The sequence below is a fragment of the Hipposideros armiger genome, unplaced genomic scaffold (assembly GCF_001890085.2).
Source record: "Hipposideros armiger isolate ML-2016 unplaced genomic scaffold, ASM189008v1 scaffold_926, whole genome shotgun sequence".
Taxonomy (NCBI): Eukaryota; Metazoa; Chordata; class Mammalia; order Chiroptera; family Hipposideridae; genus Hipposideros; species Hipposideros armiger.
In genome coordinates, this window is record NW_017732276.1 from 153,208 (window position 1) to 173,100 (window position 19,893).

The 19,893-nt window shown below is 38.0% G+C and overlaps 1 protein-coding gene and 1 pseudogene across 1 annotated transcript in view; one reads left to right on the forward strand and one right to left on the reverse strand.

The window, feature by feature from the left end:
• CDH17 (cadherin 17) overlaps window positions 1-19,893 on the forward strand; it is a 97,048-nt gene that overhangs the window by 31,191 nt on the left and 45,964 nt on the right. The window contains exons 4-7 of the mRNA XM_019630653.1: window positions 14,815-14,949; window positions 15,855-15,993; window positions 17,929-18,087; window positions 18,194-18,393. Of these exons, the coding sequence (XP_019486198.1) occupies window positions 14,815-14,949; window positions 15,855-15,993; window positions 17,929-18,087; window positions 18,194-18,393 (633 nt within the window). The remainder of the gene's footprint in view (window positions 1-14,814; window positions 14,950-15,854; window positions 15,994-17,928; window positions 18,088-18,193; window positions 18,394-19,893) is intronic.
• Window positions 282-1,511, reverse strand: LOC109375312 (ribonucleoside-diphosphate reductase subunit M2 pseudogene; annotated as a pseudogene).

Genomic DNA, 19,893 nt, shown 5'->3' on the forward strand with positions numbered 1-19,893 from the left:
GTTTGTTTTGTTTTGATGTCACATCTATGAAACTGTTGCCCCATTCAGAATCATGAAGATTTATGTCTATAAATTCTTCCCAAAGTTTTATAATTTTAGCTTTTACATTTAGACCTTTGATCCACTTTTAGTTAACTTTTTTTTAATTAAAAAAATTTATTACAGTAAAAGACACATTGCTATTATTAATCTCCCTCAAAATACCCCCCCTCACTTTGAACACACTTATCCCATTCTTTCTTGCCACTTTCTGAAGCAGTTCTGGAAGTCCTCCCTCGTGTCTTTACTTCATCCTTCATCATGACAATGCTCCATGTCACACTTAGCTTCTGGTATACGGCAATTTCTTCGGTTCATTTAGAAGTCAGCATCCAAGGTAAAAGAATTCTCTGTTGGACTTGACATCACTCCTATTCTCTGATACTCTCCTACTCTCTTCTCAAAGAAGTTAGTCTTCCCTTCCAGTGAAATATTCTCCATGAAGTCAAATGGGTTTTCTACTCTGAAAATCTTGCTAAAACCCAGCTCCAGCATAAGTCTGTCTGCCACAAATTCAATGCACTGCTTCATTAAAGTGCAATTCATCCCAATGAGCTTCACCGGCAATGCCTCTGTGAGGAACTCCTGTTCTATCCTTACAGCATTGACAATTATTTCTTTGACTTTCTGCTCCGAAGGTTTGTGTATCAGGTGTTTGAACATCAGGCAGGCAAAGTCACAGTGTAAACCCTCATCTCTGCTAATAAGTTCGTTGGAAAATGTGAGGCCAGACATCAGTCCTCATTTCTTGAGCCAGAATATCGATGCAAAAGAACCAGAAAAGAAGATTCCTTCCACTGCGGCAAAAGCTACAACACGTTCTCCATAGGTAGCCTCTTTGTCCCCAATCCAACGCAAGGCCCAATCTGCCTTCTTCTTGACACAAGGCATTGTCTCAATGGCGTTGAAGAGACACTCCCTTTCCTTGGAATCTTTAATATACGTGTCATTGAGGAGACTATACATCTCAGAATGTTTGTTTCCATGGCAATTTGGAAGCCATAGAAACAGCGGGCTTCTGTAATCTGAATTTCTTGGCTAAACCGCTCCACCAAGTTTTCATTGACTATGCCATCACTCGCAGCAAAGAAAGCAAGAACATGGGATATAAAATATCTCTCATCAGGCTTCAGGGCTTCCCAGTGCTGGAGGTCCTTGGAGAGATCCACTTCCTCAGCTGTCCAAAAGGAAGCCTCCGCTTTCTTATACATCTGCCAAATATCATGGTATTCGATAGGAAAGACGACAAAGCAGTAGTGGCTCATCCTGCACGTGGAGGGCAGATACCTTAGTTTTGGGCTCCGCGGCTCCGCGAAGATCCTTCGGGCGGCCTTGCTGGCCAGCACGCAGGTGCCATTGAGGGCGGGTGGCGTGTTCTCCTTATCCTCTAGGCTGAGCCCCTTCAGGGACCAGAACTGCGGCTTCTGCTGCTGGCTCCCAATGGTAGCGAGTGGGACGCGGACACAGTACATGGCGGAGGCTGAGGCGGCGGGGAGGCGGCGTGCCCTTCTCACAGGTGAGGTTGCGCTCAGGTCCAGGGAGCTAGTTAACTTTTGTGTATGATGTCAGATAGGGGTCCAAGTTTATTCTTTTCCATGTGGATATCCAGTTGTTCCAGCACCATTTGTTGAAAACACTATTCTTTCCCCATTGAATTATCTTAACACTTTCATCAGAAATTAATTGACCATAAATGTAAAAGTTTATTTCTGGACTACTGATTTGATTCCGTTGATCTATATACCTATCTTTATGCTAGTACCACACTTTTTTGAATACTGTAGGTTTGTAGTAAATTTTGAAATAGGGCAGTGTTAAGTCTTCTAACTTTGTTCTCCTTTTTCAATATTGTTTGGCTATTCTGGATCTCTTCCATTTCCATATAAATTTTAGGATCAGCCTGTCAGTTCCACAAAAAAGACAACTGTAATTTTAATAGGGATTATGCTGAATCAATCTTTCAATCTGAAGTGAATCTTTTGTAGGCAGCATGTGTAAGAGTCTTGTTTCTTTATTCATTCAGACACCCTATCTTTTGATTGGAGCACTTAATCCAATTACACTGAAAGTAATTGTTGAGAGTTATGTAGCTATTGCCATTTTATTATTCATATTATTTACTTATTTTTTTAATCTTACTGATGACCCTCTAACATTCCTTGTAATGCTGGTTTGGTGGTGATGGACTCCTTTAGGATTTTCTTATCCAGGAAGTTCTTTATTTGTCTTTTGATTCTAAATGATAGCTTTGCTGACCAGAGTACTTTTGGTTGTAGATCCTTTCTTTTAATCACTTTGACTATTTTGTGCCAATCCCTCTGGCCTGCAAAGTTTCTTTTGAGAAATCAGTTGACAGTCTTATGAGAACTCCCTTATAAGTTGCTAGTTGCCTTTTCTTTTGCTGCTTTTAGAATTCTATCTTTGTCCTTAACCTTTCTCATTTTAATTGTAATGTGTGTTGGTATGGGCCTGTTTAGGTTCATCTTTTTTGGGACTCTGCACTTCCAAGACTTGTATGTCTATTTTCTTTGTCAGGTTAAGGAAAGTTTTCAGTCATTATTTCTTCAAATAGGTTCTCAACCCATTGCTCTTTCTCTTCTGGTATCCTTATGATGGAAATGTTGTTATGCTTGATACTGTCCCAGAGACCCCTTCAATTAGCCTCATTTTTTAGATTTGTTTTTCTTTTTGCTTTTCTGATTGGGCATTTTCTGCTATCTTGTCTTCCAAATCACTGATTCAATCCTCTGTTTCATTTAGTTGGCTGGTGATTCCTTCTAGTGCATTCTTCATTTCAGTTACTGTAGTCTTCACTTCTGACTATTTTATTTTTAATGGCTTGTATGTCTTTTTTTTTATGCTTGCTATCTCTTTGTTGAAGTTCTCATTAAGTTCCTTGAGCATCCTGATAACCATTGTTTTGAACTCTGTATCTGGTAGGTTGCTTACCTCCATGTTGTTTAGTTCTTTTTTGGGGGGGAGTTTTCTCTTGTTCTTCCATTTGGGACATATTTGTTTCCTCATTTTGGTTGCCTCTCTGTGTTTGTTTCCATGTGTTAGGTAGATTGTTACATCTCCCAGTCTTGGCTGGGTGGTCTTTGGTAGTAGATGCCTTGTGAGGCTCTGGCACAGTCTCCCTGGTCACCAGTGCCAGGTGCTCCAGGAGTGTCTCCTGTGTGGGTTATGTGTGCCCTCCTGTTATACAAGAGACAAGTATGTTCCTGAACTTATTCTAGAAAAAGTGCCACATACCTCATTGCTGAGTATCACTATGGTTACCTTCGAAGTAGTCCTCTTGTAAAGCTATGCACTGACACCAGCGCCCAGTCCACCCTTCAAAGCAATTTTGGAACTCTTTTTCTGGATTGGCCTCAGAGCTGTCATCATATTACCATTGATGCCCTGAATGTCATCAAAATGTCTTCTTTAAATATTTCCTTTATCTTTGGGTAAAAAACAGAAGTCATTGGGGGCCAGATCAGGTGAGTAGCGGGGTGTTCCAATACAGTTATTTGTTTACTGGTTAAGAACTCCCTCACAGACGGTGCCATGTGAGCTAGTGCATTGTCGTGATGCAAGAACCATGAATTGTTGATGAAAAGCTCAGGCCGTTTTTGTCAACTTTTTCATGCAGCCTTTATAGCACTTCCAAATAGTAAACTTGGTTAACTGTTTGTCCAGTCGGTATAAATTCATAATGAATAATCCCTCTGATATGAGAAAAAGGTTAGCAACAATGTTGCAACAAATTTATTAACTTAATTGTCACAACTCATAGTTGAGCCTTGCTATTGACATGTCAGTAGGTGGAATTGACCCTCAGGCTGACTGGTTTTTGGGATTTGGCCATGTCCACAGCTTAGGGGAATGCTGTGTGTGGGAGTTTCCCCACTTAGTGGGATTTTTCCCAGCAAGCTCAAGTTCCTGTTGAGACTGCCCTTTGTGTGTGCTGCTTGTAGAGCTAATTGGGTGGTGCTCTGGGGTTGTCTAAAACCAACTTCCAAGCACATTAGTTCTGGGGCTTTTTGGGAGTGGCTCCAATGCAGGTTCAGGTCACTGACTGCCTGTAACTGGCCAAGGACTACCTGGTAAGAGTTACAAAGTGATCTGCAATTGTTCGCTTCCTGTTCTAAACTTGGAGGTGTGTGGAGAGGCCACGCTGTGATCTGAGTTTGGCTGCCACCAGTACCAGGCCTGAGGTAGCCCTGCAAAACCCCAAGGCCTTTTGAGGCCTGCTGCCACCTGCTGGCTCCTGTAAGACTCAGCCCCTGATAGAGCCTTGCGTGGTATGTGACTTGGGTGAATAAAGTGTTCCAGGGAGTCACCAGGGTAGGATAAGTGGTGTTCACCAGGTCTATGTAGATTCTGGATTGGTACCACTGGTAAGTCTGGTGCTTCTCAGCAAAAGTCTCAGAGCACACCAAGAGCAGTCACCACCACATGGGGCCTGCAGACCCGATTGTTGTTAAGAACAATGTGGGCAGGACTGATTGGTTACAGAGAAAGTGCCTCTGGCATTGGGGGAGTTTGGTAGGCAGGGTCCAAGGGAGTCAGCAGGGTGGAGCAGTGGAGCTCTCCAGACTGACTCAGATTCAGATTTGGTCATGGGGATGGGAGCAGGGCTCAATACAAGGAAGATGGCACCTACCTGCCAGCTGCACAGGAGAAGGTCCGCACACAGAGAAAATGGAGACTGTTCCTCCAGTCCTTGCCCTGAAGCCACACAACTCAGCCTGTCCCTATATGTCTCTGATGCCCCCTGAGTCACTGTCCCTCCACCAGAGCCCAGGATGAGTGTATGTGAATAAGAGAAGCCATACATGGGCCCTCTAAGAGGATGTCAGTGTTTCTCTCAGCCTTCCAACCCACCTGGCTGGTTGCAATCCGCACTGTTTTCTACAGCCAGGTGTTGTGGGTCTCCTTTTCCCTGCACCAGTACTTTGGGCTGGGGAGTCTGCTGTGGAGCCGGGTTCCCCTGTTCCTCTTTGGGGGATCTCCATGCTGAGATATCCCTCCCAATTCTCAACTGCTTCATAAAAGTGTGGGGCTGGTCCGTTCTGCTTCTCCACCCCTCCTACCAGTCTCAACATGGCGTTTTCTTTATATCCTTAGTTATAAAACTTCTGTTCAGCCAGTCTTCAGATGGGTCTCCAGATTTATTTTTCTATAATTTGGTTGTAATTTTAATGTGTTCATGAAAAGTAGCACACACAGTATTTATCTGCTTCACCATCTTGGATCTCTCCAGTCTTCGTAGTTTTTGTCTATATAAGAATTCAGACATTTCAGATGAGATTCATCAGAGGCATATGGGGGGCAAACTGAGGTGTGTGGCTTCGAGGTGAGGGCTGGAGGACAGTCGCTATTTTTCCTGTGTTGGGTCATTCTCCTGTGCAGCTGTCAGGGGAGCACCATCTTTCTTGTGTTGAAGCATCCCTCACCTGGCCAAATCTGAATCTGAATTAGTCTGATGAGTCCTGCTGCTTCACCCTTCTGACTCACTGGGACTACATACTACCCAACTCACCCAAAGTCAGAGGAACTTTCTAGGTGAACAACTAGCCCCATGTGCATTGCATTCTTTCTTGGAAAACTATTGGAGTCCATGGGCCCCAAGTGGGTGGCAACTAACCTTGGTATGCTGAGACTTTTCTAGAGTAGCTCCAGGTACAGCACTGGCACCAAACCAGAATCTACATTAACCTGGTGACCACAACTCTTTCCACTCTATTGAATCCCTGAGACCCTGTCTCACCTAACTTGCATACCACAAGAGGCTTTATCAGTGGCTGAACCTTAAGGAAGCTGGCAAGTGGCAGCAGGCTTTGGAAGGCCTTTTTTTTTTTTTTTTTTTTTGCAGAGCTACCCCAAGCCAGTACTGGTGGCAGCTATTTTTGGTTTGCAGCATGGCCATTCCCACATGCTTCCACATCTAGCACAGGCAGCAAAAAAATGTGGATCTTTTTGTAGTTCCTACTAGGTATTCCCAGGCTAGTCACAGGCAGTGAGTGACCTCAGCCTGAACCATAAAGCCCCTGCCAAGAGGAACCAGAACTAACATACTTGGAGGTTGGCTTCACACCACAGCAGAGAACTGTCCAATTAGCCCACAAGTGGCACACACAAGGGGTGGCCTCAGCAGGAACCAGAGCCCACTGACATGAAACCCACTCAGTGGGATAAGTCCCCTGCACAGCAGCTCCTCAGCTGTGGACATGGCCAAACACCATAGCCAGTCAGCCTGAGGGTCAATCCCACCCATTGATGTGTCAATATCAAGGCTCAACTATAACATGAGGGTACACTTCTGGAGCACCCAGAGCAGGTGAGCAGGGACACTGTGCCAGGGCCCCACAGGGCACCTACTACATTAGGCCATGCAGCCAAGACTGGGAGCCATATCAGGTTTACTTAGTATATAGAAACAAACACAGAGAGGCAGCCAAAATGAGGAAACAAAGAAATATGTCCCAAATGAAAGAAGAGAAAACAACATGGAGGCAAGCAACCTATCAGATACAAAACAATGGTTATCAGGCTGCTCAAGTAACTTAGTAAGAACTTTAACAAAGAGACAGCAAGCATAAAAAAAGGACATAGAAACTATAAAATGAACCAGTCAAAAGTGAAGAATACAGCAACTGAAATGAAGAATGCACTAGAAGGAATCACCAGACAACTAGATGAAGCAGAGGATCAAATCAGTGATTTGGAAGACAAGATAGCAGAAAATGCCCAATCAGAAAAGCAAAAACAAACAAACAAACAAACAAAAAATCCAAAAAATGAGGATCATTGAAGGGGCCTCTGGGACAGCATTAAGCATAACAACTTTCCCATCATAGGGTACCAGCAGAAGAGAGAGCAAGGAATTGAAAACCTATTTGAAGAAATAAGGACAGAAAACTTTTCTAATCTGGTGAAGGAAATAGACATACAAGCTCTGGAAGTGCAGAGAGTCCCAAACAAGATGAATCCAAACATGCCCACACCAAGACACATTATAATTGAAATGGCAAAGGTTAAGGACAAAAAGAATCCCAAAAGCAGCAACAGAAAGGCAACAAGTAACTTACAAGAGAGCTCCCATAAGACTGTCAGTTGATTTCTCAACAGAAACTTTGCAGGCCAGAAAGGGTTGGCATGAAATATTCAAAGTGATGAAAAGCAAGGACTTACCACCAGAAAAGCTATCATTTAGAATCAAAGGACAGATAAAGAACTTCCTAAACAAGAAAAAGCTAAAGGAGTTCATCACCACCAAAATATTATTAAAAGGAATGTTAGAGGAACTTTTTTAAGATGAAAAATATATGAATAATAAAATAGCAATAACTACATATCTCTCAACAATTACTGTCAATGTAAATGGCTTAAACACTCCAATCAAAAGATAGGGTCTCTGAATGAATAAGGAAACAAGACCCTTACATATGCTGCCTACAAGAGACTCACTTCAGATTGAAAGACACACACAGACTTCAAGTAAAAGGATGAAAAAGATATTTTATGAAAATGGAAAAATAAAAGCTGGGGTAGCAATACTTATACCAGGTAAAATAAACTTTAAAAGAAAGGCTATCACAAAAAACAAAGAAGGACCCAGTAATTCCACTTCTGGGTATTTAACTGAAGAAACCCAGAAGGCTACTTCAAGGGGATGTGTGCATCCATATGTTCATTGCAGCCTGGGTATTCATCGATGGAAGAATGCATGAAGAGGAAGTAGTACACATATACAATGGAATGTTGCTCAGCCATGGAATGGAATGGGTTCGTTCCATCTGTGGTAGCATGGATGGATCTGGAAGGTATTGTGCTTTGTGGAGTATGTCAGACAGAGAAAGACAGATGCAATGTGATTTTGCTTATATGTGAAATCTAAAGAAGAAAATAAACAAAACAGAAAGAAACTCATAGATACAGAGAACATTTTGATAGTTGCCAGATGAGAGGGGGTTTGGGGATGAAAAAATGGGATGGGATTAAGAAGTGCAATTTGATTGTTACAAAGTAGTTATGGGGATATAGGGTATAGCATACGGAATATCATGAATAATATTGGTGAACTATGTATGTTGTCAGGTGGATACTAGATTTGTTGGGGTGATAGATGTGAGAGCATTGGAGGGCAGCGTAAAGAAGGTGAAGGGATTAAGAAGTACAAATTGGTAATTACAAAATAGTCACGGGGATGTAAAGTGAAGCATAGGAAATATAGTCAATGATATGGTAATAACTTTGCATAGTGCCAGATGGGTACTAGATTAGTCAGAGGGATCGCATCTTAAATTACATAAATGTTAATGCTGAAATGAATATAAAATAATATTGAATGTCAACCGTAATTGAATACTTAAAAGGGGGAGGGGGAAGGTGAAGGGAAATAAGAGGTCCAAATTTCCAAGTATAAAACAAATAAGACATGGGGATGTAATATACAGCATAGGAAATACAATCAATAGTATTGTGATAGCAGAGTGTGGTGTCAGAAGGTTGCTGGGCTTATCACGGTGATCCCTTCTTTAGGTATAGAAATGTTGAATAAATATGGATCCCTGAAATTAATATATTGTATGTTAACTATATTTTTAATAAAAATCTTTAAAAAATAAATGTAAAATGAATTCATACATTTCACCTAGGTTTTTTAATTTGTGGGAAAACAATTGCTTATAGTATTTTCTTTAATTATATGTATATAGGTATGTATAAAATCTCTGTAAGTTTGGTAATGATGTCCCTCTTACATTCCTGATTTTACTTATTTGAATCTTGCTTTTTCCTTTTTCTTGGTAAGTCTAGATGATTTGTCAATTTTGTTGACCTTTCCAAAATATAAACTTTTGGTTTTGATGATATTCTCCTTTGTTTTTGCATTTTTCATTTTATTAATTTCCACTCTAATCTTTATTTCTTTCTGCTTGTTTTGGGGTTAGTTTATTATCCCCTTTTATTCTAGTCATAAGATGTAAGATTATTGATTCTAGACCTTTTGTTTAGTAAGCACTTACAGCTACAGCTTGGAGATATTGCAGGTTCAGATCCATACCACAATAATTAAAGCAGGTATTGCAATAAAGCAAGTTACATGAATTTTTTGGTTTCCCAGTGCATAAAAGTTATGTTCACACTATATTGTAGTCCATTAAGTGTGCAATAGCATTATGTCTAAAAAATGTACATACTTCAATTTTAAAATATTTTATTGCTAAAAAATACAATCATCTGAGCCTTTAGTGAGCCATAATCTTTTGCTGGTGGGGGGGTCTTGTCTCAATGTTGATGGCTGCTGTCTGATCAGGGTAATGGTTACTAAGGGTTGAGATGGCTGTAACAATTTCTTAAAATAAGACAATGAAATTTTCTGCATAGATTTACTTTTTTTCACTTGAGCACTTAGAGCTTATTGTAGCATTATTAATTGGCCTCATTTTAATATTGTTGTGTCTCAGAAAATAGAGAGGCTTGAGGAGAGGGAGATAGATGGCCAGTCAGTGGAGCAGTCAGAACACACGCAACATTTATTAATTCATGGTGCCCCAAAACAATTACAATACTAACATCAAAGATGATTGATAACAGATCACCATAACAAATATAATAATAATGGAAAAGTTTGAAATATTGAGAGAATTACCAAAATGTAACTTTGTAAGACACGAAGTGAGCAAACACTGTTTGGAAAAGTGTTTAGACTTGCTTGATGCAGGGTTGCCATAAACCTTCAATTTGTAAGAAACACAATATCTGCAAAGTATAACAAAGTTAAGCATAATAAAATGAAGTATGCTTGTGTAGACTTCCCTCTAACTACTGCTTAATCTGAATTCCATAATGTCTGGTATGCTGTGTTTTTATTTTCATTTATCTAAATAAAAATTCTAATTTCCTTTTTGATTTCCCCTTTGATGTTTTGGCTGTTAGAGTGTGTTATTTCCACATATTTGTGATTTTCCCAAATTTCCTGCTGTTACTGGTTTCTAATTTTATTACATTGTGTTCAAATAACATATTTTATATGATTTCAATGATTTAAAATTTATTGAGACTTGTTTTATGGCCTAACATTTGATATATCCAGGAGACTGTCCCATGTGCATTTGAAAAGAATGTGTATTAGGCTTTTGTTGTATGGTGTTCCATAGATATCTGTTAGCTTTTAGTTGGTTTATGGTGTTGTTCAAGTCTTCTATTTCTTTCTTGATCTTCTGTCTCTTATATCCATTATTGAAAATGAAGTTTTGAAGTCACCAACTATTATTGTTGCATTGTATATTTTCCCTTCAATTTTCAGTTTTTGCTTTCTGTATTTTGGGGTCTCTGAGTACGTATATATATGTTTATAATTGTTATAAATTCTTAATTAATTGACCCTTGTATGATTATAGAATGTCCTTTTTTTTGTCTCTAGTAAAAATTTTTGTTTTAAATTGATATTGTTTTAAAGTCTGTTTTTTTCCTAATAGTAATATAGATTAATTTCATCCTCATTCTGAAGGATTATTTTGTTTGATATACAGTTCTCAGTTGGCAGTCATTTTCTTTCAGCACTCTGAATATGCCATTTCACTGCATCCTGGCTTCCATGAGAAATCAGCTGTTCATTTTATTGTATGTGATGAATCTTTGCATTTTCAAGGTTCTATCTTTGTCTTTCAAATGTTTGATTATGATGTATCTAAGCTTGGGTCTCTCTAAGTTGATTGTATTTGAAGTTTATCAAACTTCTTGAAAATGCTTATTAATGTTTTCCTCAAATTTGGGAAGTTTTTGGTTATTCTTTCTTCAAATAATCTTTCTGCCTTTTTCACTCTTTCCTTTCCTTCTATGACTCCCATTATGCATGTGTTTGCTTAATGATATTCCATTGTTTGTAGGATTCTGTTAATAATATTTATTCATTTTTAAAAATTTTCATCAGGGTGAATAATCTCAATTGATCTACTTTAATTTAATTGATTCTTTATTCTGCTAGCACAGATTTATCATTGAGCCCTTTCTAATGAACTTTTCACTTCAGTTATTATACTTGTCAACTCCAGAATTCCTTTTTTTATATATAAATCATTTCTATGTCTTTTTAAATTAAAATTTATTGGAGTGACAATGGTCAACAAAACAACAGAGGTTTCAAGTGTGCAATTCTGTAATACATAATCTATGTATTGCATTATGCGTTCACCAACCAGAGTTGGTTCTCCTTTCATCATCATATATTTGACCCCCTCTACCCTCTTCTATCATCCCCCTCCCCCCTTACCCTCTGGTAACCACTAAACTATTGTCTGTGTCTATGAGTTTTTGTTTCTTTGTTTGTCTTGTTCCTTTGTTGCTTTCAGTTTTATATCCCACATCTGACTGAAATAAGTCAGACATTTCTATGTCTTTACTGATATTTTCTATTTGGTGAGACAATGTTCTCATACTTTCTCACAGTTCTTTAGAGATGGTGTCCTTTAGCTTTTGAACCGATTTAAAGTAGTTAATTTGAAGTTTTTATCTAGCAAGTCTAAGATCTGGGTTTCTTCAGGGGCAGTTTCTAATGACTGCTTTTTTTTTTCTGTATATGGGCCTTTCTTTTTATTTGCATGTCTCATAATCAATTGTTGAAAACTGGACATTTTAAATGATATGATGTGGCAACTCTAGAAATCATAACCCCTCCTCTTCTCAGGATGTGTTTTTGCTGTTTGTATGTTTAATGACTTTCTTGAACTAACACTGTAACATCTGTATTCTTTGTCATGTGTGGCCATTGAAGTCTCTGCTGAGTTAGTTTAGATTAGTGTAATGATTAAATTGAGATTTTCTTAAAAGCCTTGAACCAATAAGTCTTCCAGCCTTTGAAAAGGGGCTCTGTGTGCATGTTGGGCACAACTTCAAGAATGTGGCAAGCAGTTTACAACTCTGCCTTAGCTTTCACTTCCTGATGTGCAGAGGCTCAAGGACAGAGGTGAGACATTCGGGCTTTCTCAAGTCTTTCCTGGGCATATGCATATCCCTCCTCATGAATGTGATTTTCTAGACTCGCATGAATATATTGGAGATTTTTAATGCCCCCTGGGACATCTCATTCCTTAGTTTTACCTTTTAAGTTTTTTGGTTAGCTTAGTGTCTACATCAATTTCTTCAGGGAGCTGCAATGTTAAACAATTGCTAATGATTATTTTTGACAATTTCCCCAGGAGAAACATTGTTTGCAGTGAGTGAGCTCTGGGTTAGGTAAAAAAAGACAAGCCCTGTGAATAAGTGTTCTCAGGGAACTTTGAGATAGGCCAGATAATAACAATTTTCTGAAGATAGGACATTTGGAAAACTCCAAACCACTTTATTCCCTCCATAGTACTGTGGTTGTGGGCCCATTGGTTTTCAAGACTACTGCACATCTTGAGAAAGGACAATGGAATTAGAGCAAGTCAAAATAACCACAAAGCTTAGTTCTTATAGTAGTAGTCATTTTCTTAAATAAAACTACTTGGATTTTATGAGCATTTAATTCTGAAAAAGTTGATATTTACAATTTTTGCCAGTTTCTCATTGCTTTTACGTAGGAAATTTTTTTTTGTAGATCCTTTCCCACTGTATACAGGTCTTTTAGTTAAAGCATAAAATAATAACACTTTCATTTATTATATAAACAACATAATATCAATAAGCAAACAATCACAAAAAACTTTTAATCCACATTCCTACATCAACTTTTTTAAAAATTCTATTTCTTACCCATTGGTATGAATACTTATGGTACTGTTACAATCACAGTCTATTTGTATTCTTTTATTCTCCTTTTGTTACTTTACATCATAACATTTTTCTTATGCTGCTTCATAATTTTAATGATCAAAATTTTATCATTTTTATGTGCTATAATAATTTCATCATATTTCTTTTTGACCATTTAGGCATTTTCAATTTTACCAGTATTATAAATAAGGCTACTTATATTACAAGTGTGTATTTTACTGTTTAAAAAATATTTCCTTAGGATAAATTCTATTTGGTAATATTTGCTATCAAAGGTTAAAAACATTTTATGCTTTGGTTATTTCCAAAAGGATTGTGCTAATTTACATCTTTATCAATAAAATATGTTTCTTTACATCCTTTACAACATCCTGAAACATTGGCTGTTATTGATTTTTCATTTGTTAATATAAAACATAAAATATACTAAAAATTATTAATGAGGTTGAACAACTTTTATGTCTGCTCCTTTTAATGTGAATTTTCTATTCTTGTGGTCTTAAAAGTATATAGCTTTGTCTATAGTTGATATTTTTTTTACTTTTGACAAAACAATTAAGATTGTTTTTTCTTTGGGTTTTTGTTGTTGTTGTTGAGTTGTATGGGTTCCTTACATATTTGGCATTGTCGGAGGCATTGTTTGCAAAAATCTTCTCCCATTTGGTTGGTTGTCTCTTTATTTTGTTGATGGCTTCTAATTAAAAATAAGCAGAGGACCTGAATAGGTATTTCTCCAAAGGCGACATACAGATGGCCAATAGATGTATGAAAAGATGCTCAACATCACTAATCATCAAATAATGCGAATAAAAACCATATGAGATATCACCTCACACCAGTTAGAATGGCTATCATCAACAAGACAAATAATAACAAGTGTGGGAGAGGCTGTGGAGAGAAAGGTTGGTGTAGCTGCTATGGAAGGCAGTGTAGAGATTCCTCAAAAAATTAAGAATAGAATTACCATATGACTCAGCAATCCCTCTCCTGCATATCTACCCAAAAAATCTGAAAACATTTATCCATAAAGACATATGTGCTCTGATGTTCATCGCAGCTTTATTTACAGTGGCCGAGACATGGAAACAACCAAAGTGTCCTTTGATAGATGATTAGATAAAGAAGATGTGGTATATGTACACAGTGGAATACTATTCTGTCATAAGAAAATATGGCATAGTACCATTTGCGACAACATGGATAGATCTCGAGATTATTATGCTAAGCGAAATAAATCAGACAGAAAAAGTAGAGAACCCCAAGTTCTGATTACACTGATATGTGGGATATAAAACTGAAAACAACAAAGGAATAAGACAAACAAATGAAGAAACAAAAACTCATAGACACAGACAATAGCTTAGTGGTTACCAGAGGGTAAGGGGCGGAGGTGGTAGCAGATGAGGGTAAATGGAATAAAATATATAGTGATGGAAGGAGAACTGATTCTAGGTTAGTGAACACACAGTGTAATAATATAGATGATGTATTACAGAATTGTACACCTGAAACATGTAACTTTACTAACCATCACCACCCCAATAAACTTCAATTTTAAAAAAAGTAATTAAGAAATTGCCATATAGAATCTTTTCAAGTTAAAGCCACTTTTAAATATATTCCTTAATATTAAAATATCTTAGTGTTTGTCACAATTTTTCAAAATGCTAAATGACATCTTTTTATCCTGGGAATAATGTTAACCTTTTAAATGCTTCTTAGAAGCTAGTAATGTTATAGCTTTCAGATATTCCTAGAAAAATCTCATCTATTTCCAGTTCCAGTTTAAAGCATCAGTTGACTTTTGTCAATATATTCAATTATATCATACATTGTTTATTCAGGGAAATGTGTTTTGAATGTTAAATAGTGTTCAAGCATACTTTTAGAATGTATCACTTTGAAAGCTCAGAACTTCTTAATTTGTGATTGTACAGATGAAAACATTACTTGAAATTAGTGACTTTCTACAAATTCTATAGCATTGTTTTTTTCTTACAACTTCATCTAACTTTTGCTTTTTCCTAGTTTAAGGCCAATCCTCCTGCTGTGACTTTTAAACTAACTGGGGAGACAGATGGAATATTTCAGATACAACAAGATGGACTTCTGTATCACAACAGAGCTCTGGACAGGGAAACAAGAGCTGTTCATAAACTCCAGGTGAATTGAGACCAGGAAAAGAAACCTAACTCCAACCTTTCTGAGCACCTTTTGTCCTGGAAGTACCACTGGCATATTCACCTCTTGCATAGCACCCCGTTCGGGCTCTCCTTACATTAATGGCATGTTTTGTAAACTTCATTTGTCCATTTTTACCAACTACAGAGGGGTATGGCAGAGGTCCCTTCTTCCTTAAGCTTTTTCAGAAGAGTAACCCAATTTACATTGCCAAGGCCAACAGATGGCATTACTTATCCAAGTATGGCCATGTTCAGGCACCTGGATTAAAACCAAGCCAACACTTTCCTAATATATCACTGGTATCTGCCTGTATCTGCTATGTAGGCTCTGGATCCACAAAGCAGGCAGCATCAGTGCTGGGATGGAGCTCCTTTGGACCTTGCAAAAGGCAGATATCACCAGTGGTCAGAGGCTAACTAGAGAGACCCTTCTCCCTCTTTTTTCCCCTTAGTTTTCACATGGTTGGTATCTATGCAGAAACGGTAGAGAGTTCATTGTGGGAAAAAAGAGCAAGCCAAAACCTTTTTGTCTGGTAACTTCTACTGCATCTTCAGGTTGACCATTAATATGCCTGGTAAGAGTACATGACACTTTCATACCCTCAAGGGTCAAAGTGTTCTTATTTCTCGGACTCCAGCTGTGTACAAAAGAAGCATGTCCAATGTCCAGCATACCCCACTGCTGTAAAAACAGCCATGATTAGCCAGGTTTAACTTAGAGAGCGCCTATTTTAGCAGCTCTCATGTTGTGATTTTATGGGTGTCTTTCTCCTCGATAGTCACCAGGTTATTGGTTCTTTGAGCTCTAATTTCTCTTAAGTGACTTTTGTTGTGTGATATGAAGTCCAGATTCACTAAGGTGGTTCCTTTTCATTTCAACTTTAGGTCTCAGCCCTGGATGCTTATGGAGCTACAGTGGAGGGCCCAGTTCCCATCACCATAGAAGTGAAGGACATCAATGACAATCGACCCACGTTTCTCCAGTCAAAGTATGAAGGCTCAGTAAGACAGAATTCTCGCCCAGGTAATAGGCAGAAGCCTGGAGATATTTATGAAAAAATGGAAGAATATCAGGCAGAAGGGTCATATCTGTGTGGCTAACAGCTACAGCTATCACTCATTAAGCACTTACTATCTTATTCAATTTCATAGCAATCTTCTGGGAGTTATTTCATTATCCTTATTGCTTTAGGGCATGGTTTCTCAACCTTTGTACCATTGACATATTGGGCCTAATAATACTTTTTTTGTCAGATGCTATTTTGTGCATTGTAGGATATTTAGCTGCATTTCTGACATCTACTCACCAGATGCCAGTAGCAACCCCAAGTTCTGATAACAAATATGTCTTTGGACATTGCCAAATGTCATGTGGTAGGCAAAACCACCCCCATTTGAGAACCACTATTCTAAGTTGAGCTTTAGAACACCTTAGAGCTCTGTAACACTTTAGAACACTTTGAAAAGGTTAACTCACTCTCCTATATCCTCTCAGGAATCTGCATTCTCATGGTCACTGCTGGCTCCCAGTTCTTGTTCTTCTCTTACTTCCAACCTGTGACTCATCTATTCAGTATGCTTCTACCTTTCATTTCCACAATAAACCCTCAAGGCATAGGTGCATACCACGGACTTTAGTGAAGATTTGAGGAGATGGAGTATTATATCATAACAGTGCACAAAATAAACATGAATATTAGACTTCTGAGTTCTCAAAAACAGCCTTAGCCATTTCCACCAACTCATTATCAAGTTTTTCTCTATGCTACTTAATCTTCTCTAGCTCTCATTCTTTATTGCCCACTTCCAATAACTCAGGAAAAATATTTATTTCTCTTTATTATGTAGAATAATTTTACTCTCTTTGTCCCTGAAATTGCATACCAAAATTCACCAATAAGCTCTGCTAAATAAGAATCTTCCAGGTCTTCCCCTTTGTCTCTTCATCAATAGGATCTTCCAGATTAGTGGTTCTCAAACTTCTTGGTCTCAGTGCTCCTGTATTCTTTTAGAACTTATTAAGGACTCCAAAGACCTTTTTGATATATCCAGTGTTGTTATATGTGGGTTATATACAGGGTGGGGGGTGCTGTCTCTCTGGGGGTAAAAGCCCTGCTTGTAGCATTTACCAATTTCTGTTGTAAAAGTACTCTCACCATGGCTTATTTTAAGTTACCAATGGTGTTAATAATTGGCTCACAAAACTGGAAATTCAACAATTGGCTCTCACAAGCTGGCTCCAGTAGTTGTATCTACCAAAGTTTATCATATTAGAAATTAAAACTGAGAAATTTCAAAATATTTATTAATTAATTTAAAAGAATAAACATACTTTAATGAAAAATAACTATATTTTCAAATACAAAAAGAATTATTAATAAAAATCGTGTTGTTTTAATCTTTGCAAGTGCCTTAGATGTTTAAATTAATTGAAAATGATTGTATTATTATTTCTGTTTCTGCATTCATTCTGTTGCTATATGCTGTTTTGGTTTAATCATATGAGAAAAAACTTGCCTCACACAGATATGTAGTTGGAAAAGGAAAGAGTGTTGTAATAGCATCTTCAGGTGACTCTGGATATTTTTTGATACTATACCAAAACTCAACAAGTGGTGGTTTCTTAAAGGCTGGTTACAATGTGGAAGCTAAAACCATATCAATGTTTTTTTTAAATTGTACTCCTTTACTCTATAATCCATTGAACTAACTAGTGATTTGAGTGGATCTCTTATACATGCATAAGTTTAGACTCTCAGAGACCCCTAAAGTTCCCTGGACTATGCTTTGAGAAACCCCATCCTAGAGAAGGGGGCAGAATAAAGATTTATTTCCCCACTGATATGAATTACGGCACCCTCCCCCATTCCAACCCTGCCTCTTAGAAGACAAAAGTGGCTCTGGTTGGTTTAAATTTTAATTAACGTCTCTTGTTTTCTGGGTACCTTTTGTTAAATAGGGAAGCCCTTCATGTATGTCAATGCTACAGACCTGGACGATCCAGCCACTCCCAATGGCCAGCTTATTTATGAAATTGTCATTCAGCTTCCCAAGATCAACAATGTCATGTACTTTCAGATCAACAACAAAACAGGAGGTATTTCACTTACCCCAGAAGGTAAGTCAAGTGATGCCCTCATAGGGCAACTGAGTCAGAAAAAGAGACCTAGGCCTGTGTCACCTTCAGAAATATTTCTTTTTCTATTCTCTCCTACTTTCCATAGGATCTCGGGAATTGGATCCCATTAAGAATCCTTCCTATAGTCTGGTGGTCTCAGTGAAGGACATGGGAGGCCAGAACGAGAATTCCTTCAGTGACAGCACATCTGTGGATATTATGGTGAAGGAAAATATTTGGAAAGCACCAGAATCTGTGGAGATTGTAGAAAACTCGACTGCTCCTCACCCCATCAAAATCACTCAGGTAGAGCCCAAGGAATACCTAGAGCCTATTAGGTAAATTCTCACATTGTAGAAGTCCACCCTCATAGTCTTCACTGATACATTTATTAGGTACATTTTTACATTACATAATTATAAAGCAAACTAAATAGACAACGTTTCTGATCCCAAGTCTCTGGAGTAAACTAAACACTTTTATGTACTATCTTATTATGGGTAAACTGTGGACTTCACCAATTTGGATATCTACCTATATCTATATCTATATCTATATCTATCTATATCTATATCATCTATATCTATCTATCTCATCTATATCTATATCTATCATCTATATCTATATCTATATCTATATCTATATCTATATCTATATCTATCTATCTATCTATCTATCTATATATATACATATATCTATCTATATAATAAGAAAGAACTTCATTCACCTTCATTTTGCAAGTAGATACCACTGATGCTTTTTCCCTGTCACTAGTCTGGGATATGGTGCACACATCATGTACATGTATATGATTTGAATTTTGAAAGGCTACTTCTTCTTGTTGTGGGAAAAACCTCTATCCAGTAGATAGACTTATCCCATCATAGGCTGAGGGACAGAGACAGGACTGGCCTAGAGTAGAAGTTGAATATGCAACCTTTACCCTTGGAGACCACCCTCTGTCGACTCCTTCTTCTCTGTGTGACTCTTCCCTCTGTTCACATGCTCCCCCTTCCTACCTCCATGGCTGGTGTTCTCACCCTGAGTCCCCTTTTACCTTGGCTCCTGGAAATCCACTCTGTACTCCGAGATCTGATCTTTTCTGGAAGATTGGGAGGTTTCTTAACATGAAAGCTGTGGATTAGTGAAAGAGCAATGGATTTGGAAACAAATGACCTAAACCATGCCCTTGCTCTGTTACTTTAATGATCGATCATGAATAAGTCATTTGACTATTCTGAGCCCCAACTTCTCATCAGTAAAATGGGGATAATATACCTCTCTGGGTTGTTGCGAAAATTACGTAACAGAGAGGTAGTGTCTGTGAAAGTGAATAACAGGGGGTGGTCAGTTAGTTCAGGTGGTTACAGCAGAGGCTCATAACACCAAGGTTGCTGTTCAATTCCCACATGGGCCAGGGAGCTGCGCCCTCCACAACTAGATTGAAGACAACTACTTTACTTGGAGCTGATGTGTCCTGAAAAAACACACTTCCCCAATAAAATTTCACACAAAAAAAAGTGAATAACAGGTATTAATATTGTGAAGAAGTCCCAGTTTATGGTTCCTTTAAGATTGTTTAAAATGACACTGGTGTCTTTAAGGGACCCTTGAATGGCCCATCCCATCATATCTATTGTATAACCTAAAATAATTTTATTTATTAAATGTTGAATTAATGAATTTCACTGTCAGGAAAAACAGAATGAAAGCAAGAGGTATTCTGCTTTGCCAGCTAAGAAGGTATGTCAGGACTCACTACCATGAGAACTGCAGATATGGGGCCTTTACTAACCTCTTCCTATT